This window comes from Pelophylax lessonae (genome assembly GCF_965119305.1).
Source record: "Pelophylax lessonae genome assembly, chromosome: 3".
NCBI lineage: Eukaryota > Metazoa > Chordata > Amphibia > Anura > Ranidae > Pelophylax > Pelophylax lessonae.
This window is the reverse complement of record NC_138770.1, coordinates 341,045,371-341,058,190: the sequence shown is the minus strand read 5'-3', so window position 1 is coordinate 341,058,190 and position 12,820 is coordinate 341,045,371. Positions and strand designations below refer to the sequence as shown.

The window sequence follows — 12,820 nt, the reverse complement described above, 5'->3', positions numbered from 1 at the left end:
TCAATAGGCAATACGAAGTTCAAATTATATTTTTTTTTTGTAAAAAAACATGGATATGGGTAAGGAAATGAAACTCGTGTGGCATTGAAACATAATGCAATTTGCGCTATTGATAGCGCTATTTCAAACACTTTAATAAATTGTTGGAAACCTGCAAATTGTGGTGAAAGAGATTGTTCAATGTTTCAATTTCACCTATTGGTAAATATGTCCCCTAGTAGTTAAAGGAATGGAGGGACATTTAACATTAAGGCAAACTTTTGTGAGCAGGTACAGAATATATCTATGGAGAGGAAGGAGCTTAGAAATAAGACTCCTGTAGCACAGATGTAGGAGGAATTTCCTAAAACTATAGTAGTACCCCCGTGTATTGATGCTGTATTCGTTGTGAGCTAATTTCTTAATGACATGTCAAAGAAGCACTTCAAAAATTCCAAATTAAATTTTCTTTCTGTAATCCATTTAAACTGAGCGCTGTTCAGAGACTTGAAAGTGTTTTAAGTGTTTTGAAGATGCATTTGTGACTTCTTCAGAAAGACATTGCTTTGAATAGAGACCATTCAAAAGAAAACATTCCTTATTATGCATTTAGTTTACCATCCAATTACAGCTATGTGCTATCACATAAATTAAATAAAATCAGCAAAAACTTAAAGTTTATGTGAAACCTCACCTCACCCTCACCAACAACCCATTCAATTCAAAATAGAAAAAAAAAGGCAAAATGTTTGTCAATGTATAAAAAATGAAACAAAGGTACTTTATATATATATATATATATATATATATATATATATATATATATATATATATATATATATATATATATGTATTAAGTACAGTTTCCTCTTTTTTTTCCTTTTAAAATGATAACCTACCCTTTGCTCTCAGCTGCACAAGGAGCTCACAGAGCTGGGGTGGGGGCAGTGTGCTGGCCTCTGCTCTTAGCTACACAAGGAGCTCACAGAGCTGGGGGGGGGGGCAGTGTGCTGGCCTCTGCTCTTAGCTGCACAAGGAGCTCACAGAGCTGGGGGGGGGCAGTGTGCTGGCCTCTGCTCTTAGCTGCACAAGGAGCTCACAGAACTGGGGGAGGGGGGCAGTGTGCTGGCCTCTGATCTCAGCTGCACAAGGGGCTCACAGAGCTGGGGGAGGGGGGCAGTGTGCTGGCCTCTGCTCTTAGCTGCACAAGGAGCTCACAGAACTGGGGGAGGGGGGGCAGTGTGCTGGCCTCTGATCTCAGCTGCACAAGGAGCTCACAGAGCTGGGGGAGGGGGGGGCAGTGTGCTGGCCTCTGTTCTCACATGCACAAGGAGCTCACAGAGCTGGGGGGGGGGGGGGGGGCGCCGTGTGCTGTTCTTTCCAGGGAATGGCTGTACAGGGGGTGCATGTCAGCGCAAGTCTAATCGTTAGAGGAGAACAGCAAAGGCTGAGCTTCCATCCCAGCCGGAAAAACTGACCATGCTCAGCTCTTATATCTAGTGTGGTCAGTTTTCATAGGAAGCAGAAGGACTGGCAAGGTCACCAAGTATTTCACACAAAGGAAGCAATACAAAGAGAACAGGATACTTTCCATACAAGTACATGATACAGCAGACCCATATCAGGACTATAAAATTCTGAAGTAACATATTCTTTAATGACAGTTTCCGAAAACTAAATAAATGATACATGATTATTTTAAGTGTCAATTGATTTTCTTTATAGGGAATAGAGTATTTTCAGGACATGCCCAAGCCTTTTAGTGGCTATAGGCCTCATCTAACTTGTGTTTATGAAAAAAAAGTGTAAAGGTAGGAGTAATGGACAACTAAAAAGAAACCAAACAGAGAACATGGAATTAGAACTGTCCAAAAAAAGAGGTAGATGAAGACAAATTTGTCTTCCAAATTGAACAGAACACCACAGGATGATTGCTGACTCAAGATGATACTATATTTTAGCTAGCAAATGCTTTAGTTACCACTTCTGATGGTTGAACTAGCATGAGAACTGTGATGATGGTATGCTGATGTTTTTTTTTTTGTTTTTTTTTTGTAATTTCCATATCATCTAAATAGGCTAATCATATGCTAACAATGCAACACTGTAACTTTTGTATGCTTTCTTGGTGGCCTCATGGTTGCTAATTGGCTCAAATCAGCAACTTAAAACACCAATTCCCAGGCTATTCATGGTGTTTTGAATATCCTAAATTAAATGATAAACTACAATTTGTAAGTTGCTTGGGAAAAAATCAGTTTCAGGTTCAGAGCCAAATGTTATGGACATTTGTAGACAACATTAGAAAGGCACTTAGGACATGCATGATTGAATGGCATAATTATTCTAAAAAGTACCCATTGTGCTTACAGAAAGCTCCAAAGGAAACATTTTGGGTGGCCTTATTTTTAAGGTATTTTTTGTTAGGTTTACTAAATGGACTCTGGAAGAATGGGTTCAACAAGTGTTTAATTGAACCAATTAGGTAATCAGCAGTGTTTGTATTCTGCTGTCACAGATGAGTGAAACAGTCAAACTGAGAGGCGATTGTGAATCTCTTAATTAGCCTAATTGAACACCTTGTGGATTGAAACTAAAATGCAAACACTGTTATTATGGTGTATCTATATACAGTCACAATCTTTGTATTAAAAAAAAAAAGATTTTTATTCAAAATCATGGGTTCAGTTAGCAGTAGAATCATGTTATGGGTTAAAAATTACTACCTACTTTTAGGCAAATAATGTAATAGTTTTATAAGCTGCTGAAGAGTCATTATATAATTAGGACATAATCCATTATTACTGAAAACTAAAGAACTCCAGTTGTTTTTTTTTTTTGTCTTCAAAAAAGCTAAAACTTTGACATGTGTGCCAAACTTTAAATCTGTATTTTAAATGTATTAAAGTGATATTTGAATAGGTTATTATTTATATTTACTATGTTAATATTCAAACTTGAAATGAAAAAAAAAAAGATTTTATACTTAACTGCTCTGTGCAAAGATATTGCACAGAGCAACCCTTTACCTCCTCTTCTGGGGCCCTTTGCTGGTGCTGTCTGTTCCTCCCTTCCTAAGTGTGCCCACACAGCAAGAACAGGCCCCATTGGGGCACACACATGGGCACGCTCCTGAGCTGAGCTGTTTGTATCCATAGACAAACACAGCATGGCTCAGCTATCCCCCCACTCCCTCCTCACTGTGTTTGGCTGACAGCAGCAGGAACCTACAGCTCCTTCTGCTTTCAGTCTGTCCTGTGAGAGCAGGGAGAGACCAGCACTGCTGCAGATGGGCACAGCACTGCATCAAGGGAGGACTCAGGAAAGTATTTAGGGGAGAAGGGGGGAAGAAACAGCAAGTGGAAGGTTCTTTACCTTAATGCAAGTAATGCATTAGAGAAGAAAAAAAAAATACTTTAGGACCACTTTAAAGCTGACTTCAGGCTAACAGCTAGAAATGCATACAGTATATAGGAGCTATCCAGAAGATGTGTATTTCTGTTCATCCAGTTCTGAGATTTAAGCCTCGTACACACGCACCGATTGTTGGCCGACCGATCGGCCGTCTTTTGTCCAGTGTTGTTGTGTTGGTTGAAATGTACTCTAGACTGCACACAAATTTTATCGGCCAACAAAAACCAACTTCAAAAGTGATGTCATGTTCTGGTTTACTTTTCGTGTGTTTTTTCTTCTCTGAGCATGCCCAGTCTTGCTCATCACATTTTTGTCTGCCGAAATCTGTACTGACTGACGAACAATTGGCCGCTCTGTTGACAGCCAACAAAAATTTTATAGCCTGCACACCAGATTTTGGTCGGCCGAAAAGTCGCAGTCGGTTGTCGGAAGCATCATACTAACAAGCCGACAATCGGCCGATTGGACGTTGGCCGAAAATTCACAGCCAACAATCGTTGCGTGTGTACGAGGCTTTACAGTGCTGTGGTATGTAGCACAGCCAGCCCATTAACCTAATTTTTCTTTACTGCAGTTAAGATATAGTTAGGTCTCCTCTCTCTTCATCCAGTCTGTTGGACAGTAAAGGAATAGCAGCACACTGATGAACACACATCCATGTTCTCTCACCTCCTGTGAGCAAGTTCCTTGTAAAGTTGTCACCTCATACCCTTAAAACGGAACACATTAATAACACAGGTTCTGTGGCTGATTAATATGGTAATTAAACTCACCTAGTGCCTTATGTGCATTAAATTAGACTCAGAACCTGTGTTCAGTTTTAAAGGGATGAGGTGGCAACCGTAGTTCCTCATCTATATTTTTATGTAGCACATCTGTTTTGCTCCTGATTTGGTCATTTGTAATTGGTAATTGGTAAAAAGATTGGTTATATTTCAAAAGTGCTCAAGCCCTCACTCCCCTTTCTAGCTGCTTGCAATGTGAAGTAATCAATATTTAGTGTGTATGATCTGGCCACAGGTTTACTTTAACCATATGAATCCCAGATAACATTTAAAAATGGCACAGAAACATCAGCTATTTTGTGCCAGCACTGTTTTAAAGCAGTGTTCCCCACCAGCTCTGGAGTGACAATAAAGGTCCAGCACTGGGATCAGCTCCCAGCCGTCTGGTGCTTCTACAGTTTGCTGTATAAGAGTGTACCATAGGAGCAGACATAAACACAATGCTTCTGCATTGTTCTTACATTGGAAGTATATTTACATAGTTTGTTATGGTACCCCCTGTCAATATGTAGTCCCAAGCAGAGCTGCTGCAGCTCTGTCCAGTCTCTCCCTCCAGTAGCAGATCACTACTATAGCAATCTAAGCCTGGCCATAGAAGGAACACATTTCTTTCCTGCAACCATAGGTTGCAGGAAAGAAATTCACTCGATTTCACCATCAACACTCATAGAGTTGACAGGGTAAACCCTCCTGCCAAGTCATTGTGCCACCCCCACCCCCACCAGGAGAACACAATGATTATTGCTAGTAGCTATAACAGCTGCTAACGATAATCGCATGTAAAATCCGGCAGGCTGGTTGATCGATCAACTTAGGTACATTCAGCCTACCCATACATGGTTCAAACAGGCCAAGATTCAAACTGGCTATGGCTGGCTTAACTCTGCATTGCAGAGTATTGCAACCAGGAATATACCACTACTAGAAGTGATGTTCTGCTGCACAGCTAAATGATACAGGGGTATGGATCTGTATAACCTAAAAATTAACACTATTCCCTCCAAAAATGATTCCTTAGGTCACAACAATGAAGTTGGATGATCTGGATACATTTGCATTTACTGCACAAATTGAATGCCATGGGGTTGATTTATTAAAACTGGAGAATACAAAATCTGGTGCAGCTGTATAGCCAACCAGCTTCTAGCTTCAGCTTGTTAAATTAAACTTTGACAATAAAACCTGTAAGCTGACTGGTTTCTATGCAGAGCTGAACCAGATTGTGCAATCAAATTTTTAGCAATCACAAACCTGTGAAAAGTTGTTTACATGCTAATTCGTGCTCGCCGATACCCAACTTTATCTTATCCTAATGCTACGCTAGCACTTTATGCAAACCATTTTTTCCCTAAGTGCATTGCAATATAAAGTCAAAAGAGGGATAATGCTCTCTCACCTACAGTATGTTACAATGCAGCGACTGGTGTTCATTCCAGTGTATCACACTGTTCACTTTTTTTTTAATGAACTTTATTGTAACGTCACACAGTGACATTACATACAATTCTATAGGTCAGCATGCGGTGACTGTGCTGCTCTCGAAAAAAGTATTGAACGGAATACTTTTTTAATGCACACCGTCTACACACCAGTGCAATGCAGTGGTGTGAACCAGCCTCGCCAGAGATTAGGCAATCTGCTTTGTCTTGATCTTAGTATACAAATATCTTAAAATCACTTATGCATTTATGGGTCTGAAAACATTATGGAACTATTATTTTATTACATGCACTATATTATTGATTCGCACTTGTCTGTATGTTCTTCTTTGCAGTATACAACCATGCATTTCCTATCTTTGTCATCAACAGACTCTACCTGTGTGCATGTGCTGATGGGCAATAAAACACATACAGTAAAATGCATAAATGTAAATCAGTCCTAAGCTTCATATGTAATTTAGAACCCTTTTTATATGCAATACAAATGTAATACACCATCAAAATGAAAGATATTTAATTTACTTAAAACAAATATACCTGATTTGATTTTTATAAAAACAATAAAAATGTAAGATTCGACTCCTAATATATATAAATGCATGCAACAAATATACTGTATATATATATACTTGGCTAATACATTGTATATTGGTATAAAACATTGCAAATAATGAGTAGAATTTTAAACAGCCTTTTATTTATGGTGTACTGATCTTAATCATATATGTGCTTGTTTACATAGCTATTTTTATCAGCAGCTTGTTTTTTTTTCAGTTTCTGAGCATTTCTTGGTTTTAACTATAAAAGAAAAATAGAGCTATTTAAATTATTCATTAGCTTTGGCTATATTATTTGTTCAAATATCTGCAGTGCAACATGCAGCACTGAAGCAAAAGAAACGTCAGACTTAGGAACCTTAGCAACAGTTGCCATAGCGAACATTCTGCTATAGAATGTACTGCAGCTCTATAAAACGATCCACAGTGATTATTCATTGTTCACTCTTGGCATTTGTGACTGTTTTTCCTCAGATATTACAGTGTGTTGTTTTCTCTCTCTGCTGATTTATATCGTTTATTTTTTACAAGAATAAAAATATTTATGAGTCAATGAAAATGGCTATGGAATCTGAAACGTCTCTGTGTCCTAGAGGTTGGGATAAGGAGTCTTTATATTGTTCTACCCATGCCAGTATGTTCTAATACTAATACAAATATATGCTTTGCTTTTAAGCAAGTTTTTGTAATTTATTGGCAATTAACAAATGTTTATCATACAAAGGTAACTTCATAATAAATTCACATAAACTATTTCTGTGCTTAGGACTGCTTTTCGATCAGTGCTGTTGCTGTTGGGCGATATGTTGTTGTCTAGGTATATATATATACTGTGTATATGTAAAATATTGTGTATATATAATATGTGATATATATATATATATATATATATATATATATATATATATATATATATATATAATATTGATTAGGTTTGGATATATATATGTAAAATATTGTATATATATATATATATATATATATATATATATATATATAATATTGATTAGGTTTGGATGGAGAAGGGAAGGGGTAAAAAAAACACTGTCAGTCAATTTCTTACACGTTTTTGCTAAGTGACTACAGAAACTTTCCTTGTAGACAGTTGTCACTGAATTGACTGGAGATTTCCCCTCACCTCTTGTTTTGGTGACAGCTGTATAATTCCGGTTTCCCTTCAGTTTTGGTGACAATGGTCACAATTAGGGATGACCTATGAGCTGAAGGTTTTGCTTGTTCGTAAGTTCAACAAATGGTCAAACCTCAGTTTTTTCCTTGAATTTTACTTGTTCAGAGGCTTGGCAAAAAGCTAAACTGAATTGTTGCTCAACCAAGTCGAACCTCCAGTGGCAGCAGAAAGTGACACAGTTAGCAGCAGTATTAGTACTATCGCTAAATGTGACATATTTTCCTCTGGCTGTTTGTTGGGAAGCTGGCAGTTCTATCATGCACTCAAAAAAGTGAAAAGTAAATAATCACATTGACACTTTTTTCACAAGTCATTAAAAAAGCCTGCCAACCACTGACATGTGTTTCCATAGCACACTTATTGCAAATGTTAATGTCCCCATAGGTAAATGTACAAAAATGACAAAGGGGTGGGGTCTCATGTTTGATGTCATTCACATGACCTTTTTATTAGTCAGGAATATCACCAATGTCATCAACATGGGTTATTGCTGGGGGGGATGACCCTTATTTCCTGGCCAATCTCACTGCAAGCTTAGATAAAGGTCTGGTGTGGATTTTGGAGGGACCATATGCTTTTTTGTGTTTTCTCCTAATATCCATACCAGACTCAAAGGTCCCAAATGAATATTTTTTTGTGTGAAGTCCCCCATTAACATTTATACCTGACCATCATCTAGGATAAGGATTTGCTATAAAGGGAATTCATAGTCACTTTGGAGTGGATTTACTGGTGCAGCTGTGCATGATAGCCAATCAGCTTCTAACCTCAGCTTGTTCAATTAAGCTTTGGCAATAAAACCTGGAAGCTGATTGGTTTTTATGCAGAAGTGAGCCTGATTTTGCACTCTCCAGTAGTAAATAAACCCCTTGCACTCTCCTTTAGTAAATAAACAACAGAAGTAAGTGGCTGTCATTTACTGGAAAATTCAAATTTTTTTTCTCTTTGTAAACACCATTGTTGCTGTAATAGGTTGTATAAAACATAAAAATATGCCACTTCATAGGCAGGTTCAGGGCTCCCCCAGGCATGTTGTTTAAATTAATTATGCATTTTTAATGTTTCCCTTCATTACTTATTAAAGTTGCTGTAACCCATCAAACATAATTTTTAAATTTTAAACCTTTTTTTTTTGCTTTGGCATAAATTTAGGTACGTTTGGCTCAACCCCAGGCACAGTACAAATACAAGGAGTTATTCTGCACCAATAAAAACTTGACAGATGTCCTAGTCTTTACCTAATCTATACAAAATTAAAAAAACTAAAGTTTTAGCTATACATGTACTTTAATTTCTAAACCCTCTTCGTTGCACTGGGGATTTCACTTTGTGGAAGGCTTTACCTTCTCTGACACGGGAACTAAGTTTAAACTCCAGAGTTAAGCCCCATCCTTACATTATCTCACTACTCAATGAGGGTGTTCCAGTAATCAGTAAAGAAACTTTTTTTGGACAATGGGACAGTGAACTAAAGGTAATAAGTTCAGGGACCAAGCAGCATTTCCATGTCTATGTTGATAAACACAAAAAAAGGGGAAACTCTTATGGAGTAAGTAACAGAAAAAAAACCTAAATATGCTGAAAGTGTTTGTAAACCCCCCCCCCCCCCGAAAAAAAAAAAAAGATCCGTTCCTTTAAAGCATGTTACGCAGCACAGTGCTTCTAAGCTGGCTGAGCTCTACGCAGCGGCCTCTCTAAATAGGGGTTTCTGCAATAACATTTTTAATATGCCCAGGAAGACCACGGGTCTCTCTATGCTGAAGTCCTCTCACATTGTTCTTCCTAATTTCCCAGTTGACTTAGCTTTTAAAAGCATGCAACACCCTATTCTTTTTATTCTCACGGGGGCCAAATTAACCATTGCCAGAGCCTGCAATCAACCCTATGTTTCCTTTAATATGGTGAAGAGGAAAATCTCCTGGATAATGGCTCAGGAAAACATGGTTAGCATACTTTTAGACTCAACACGGAATTATGAGACCATTTGGGACCATGCGTGACATATTTGCACATACCTCTAGTCCCATAAGTTACACTTCATCCCCTCTCCCATTGTTGGAATGCCAAAAACCAGTCAGTAGATTCTCTTTTGTCTTTTTCCTTCCTTATTATCAACCTTTTTACCTATTCCTATCTCCTCTGACATTGGGGTCAGGGGCTATGGCCCTCTCTGAGGGTTTGTCTTAGGGATTAGCATTTCACTTTATGTGCCTTTTTGTTGGCTGGTATAGTGCTTACTCATATTTTACATTAATATGCCTTAATTACACTTTCTGACTGTACATTCATGTGGCTCTCTTGCATTGATAGCTGTGATAGTATCTTCTGACTTTCTTTGTGATTTTACTGTGGATCTTTGCGGTCCTAAGACACAGTCATTTTTGTACTTCCTTATCTTTTGTACTTTTTAATAAAAACCATTGAAAGTAAAAAAAAACAGAATGTGAAAGAAAAGCTATATAAACAATCTATAGATAAGAAAACTATATAAGCATTGTAAAGAAAATAACTATATGAGCAGTGCCTAGTATGATGGGTTGCAAATAGCGGAGGGGTTTTGAACACTTCATGAGCATAAACAAATATGCTGACTTTCACTGAAAGTGTTCGCATATTTGTTTTGGGATAGTAATGCCACTATGAAGCTGAATACTTTAAGCTTTTCTTTCTTGGATCCTGTAGGCAACGGACACACTGTAAAGGAAGCTTAATTTGCACATAACAGGTGAGCTTTCAACTAGAAAGAAGCATAGACAACCTTGCAGCTTTACCTAAATACACAGTCCTGAGCTATTTACACATTATATTATCAAGATAACAGATTTTTTAAAGAAAATGTAATTAGGTATCAACATAAAAAATATTGAAAGTAACACAGCTGTGAAATAAGACAATATTTAATGTGTCAACTTACTTCAAAGTCAAGGTCAGAGTACCGTGATTTTCTTCTCTATTGTGAAGGGAAAAGAGAGAGAAAAAAAGAATGATGTTAAAATACTGATTTATTTTTACGTATATGCACTGCTTAGCATTTATAATACAACTATCCGAACACTTTAATGTCTGCTTCAATTTGAGAGCACTTAGCAAGGCAGAAATGCCTAATGCATGTACAATTTCTGTAAACACCAGGAATCAAAAGTATGTAAAGTGTTCTCCTTTCTTTACGGTTCCTACCTAACTTAGATTATTGGATTAAAAAGGATAAGGAAATGCATCTAAAAAGTTGATAGATTCCTGAATATTCAGCTCAGACTCAGAACAAAGTTTTCAAAAATGTAATGACATCTAGCTGTACTTGTGTCATTTTCCTTTTCAGGTCTAAAAGGTCTCTACAGAAAATTTTAATTTCTTATTTGTTCCTGAGTGTTGATGTAATTCCTCTTGGACGCTTACAATATGCAAGTATTTTCCACTGACTATATTATATTTTAGTTTTGGAAGGGGATAGCAACAGCTTAACCACTTCCAGCCCTTAAGATGTACTCGTCTGTCCTCGGGTTGAAGATGTTATACCAGGGTCATGGCTACTAGCCTCTGATGCTGCTGGTATAAGCCAGCAAAACCGGTCAGGCATGATTCTTTGTGGCTCTACTTTACCCCTTCTCTTACAAGTGGACCTTGGGGACCTGGACTGTTAAATATAATATTTAATGTATGCCTTCATCTTTACAATTTTGTGCACACTATTCAGGCTTTGTTCCTAAACCCCAGCTGCCATACCTTTAGTGCCTTAATATGGACTTTGTGTTTTGTGGGCATGATAATGCATCCTCCATGGAGCTGTCTATCTATTTGTTTATTAAGGAAGGTTTGAATGACACCGCTGTATGAGGAGTCTGTATTGTATAGCTATCTTATACATGATGGATTCAAGAGCTGTTCTTGGTGATAAATAGCAGGGTTTAAATTCATCCTCCTCTAGATTTGTTTGCTCCTCATTAGAGGCCTGGTTGGACGCGCGGTGTGACAACATTTGTGAGTAAACCAAGACATTTAACTTATCAACAAGCACATTCATCAAACAGTATAAGCTGTGGATGGAGTCAATTGTCATTTCTAGAGGCACCATTATTGGTAAAATGCAGTGACATGTGGACCATGGAATATAATACTCCAACATGATATTGGAAAACATGTCGAAAGTGAAATATAGATTTATATGGGGAGATGGGGGGAGTCGATCTTTGTGTAAAATTGAACTACACTTTTGGCCAAAAGTTTTGTATTCATTGTTTACTTTCTATGTGATAGTTAATAAAAGTTGATACTATTTGCATTGTGGACTGTCTTAGAGAACCATTATAGGTATACGTTTATTGGAATTGAGTCTTAATCAGGTTTTTATTGTTTGTTGATGTTTATAAGGAGCTTCATAGCAAGATCGCCAGGTATTATTTTAATGACGTTTTTGGATTTATAAATGTTGCAAAATACTTTTTAGATTACATTAACATGTAAAATGTATATAATATTTTATCTATTTGGTTTATATACATCTGAACAGTGGTACATTCTTCAGATTCCTGTTATTAACAAGCATAGTAACAGTAGGAACAGTTTAAATTTTTATCAAAACGTTTGTATAAAAAATGCTTGGGTTTACATAAATGAGTTGAGTACAACATCAAAATAAATGCACATACGAACTAATTATTTTGTTGCAATTTTCGTTTGCATTGCATTTTGTCTTTTTTCTCCACAATTCAGTAATGAAAGTATCACTTTCTTGTACCCAGTGACTCTTTTTTGTTTACCCTAGATTATAGGAAATCCAGGGAGTGTATTACCATGATATAACTGTGTAATAGACTTGGAAGTGGGGCTATGGATAAGCCATGGAAATGGGTAGCTGAATCTATGAATCTAGAAGATCAAACACTGATGTTAAATGTGTGCCTAAGGTCCCTTTCACACAGGCTTTCCTATCCGGTCCACCTGTTAGTTTCTCAGGCGGACTTGATCGGATGCTCAATGCAGCCCTATGGAGCAGCGGATGTCAGCAGAGCCCGCTGCTATCCGATCCGCTGAACCCACTGCTATCCGATCCGATCCTGTCCGTGAAATCCAGACGTCCTATTTTCCATCCGTCTGGAGGATCAGATCGGATAAGATCGGATGAAAATGGAGAGGCAGTCTGTTCTCATCTGATCTCCCATAGAGGAGAGTGGGGCTCTAACAGGTCCGTTTCTGCGAAGTAAGCAGAGACGGAGCTATCATCCGCCTGCTCAGAGGGGATCGGCGTATCGATCCCCGCAGAGCAAAACTGAGTCCGTTGGGTGCACCGCCCATGTAAAAGGGGCCTTACAGTCCTAGTTGTCACTGCTGGTGGAAAGTTGTTCTCTGGCAAGTACTGGAGCTTGAAGCGGTATTAAACCCAAAACCAAATATGTAATTATTTTGCAGCTTGGACGCATTTGTTTTCCTTTTTAGGGTTTCCACTCTGTTTTCACC

General features: G+C 37.8%; 1 protein-coding gene across 4 annotated transcripts in view; it reads right to left on the bottom strand.

The window, feature by feature from the left end:
* The window catches only part of ADGRB3 (adhesion G protein-coupled receptor B3), a 1,221,611-nt gene that overhangs the window by 14,010 nt on the left and 1,194,781 nt on the right, over nucleotides 1–12,820 (bottom strand). For all 4 annotated transcript variants that reach the window (XM_082251903.1, XM_082251901.1, XM_082251904.1 and 1 more), the window contains one exon: nucleotides 10,281–10,316. In XM_082251903.1, coding sequence (XP_082108029.1) covers nucleotides 10,281–10,316 — 36 coding nt within the window. The remainder of the gene's footprint in view (nucleotides 1–10,280; nucleotides 10,317–12,820) is intronic.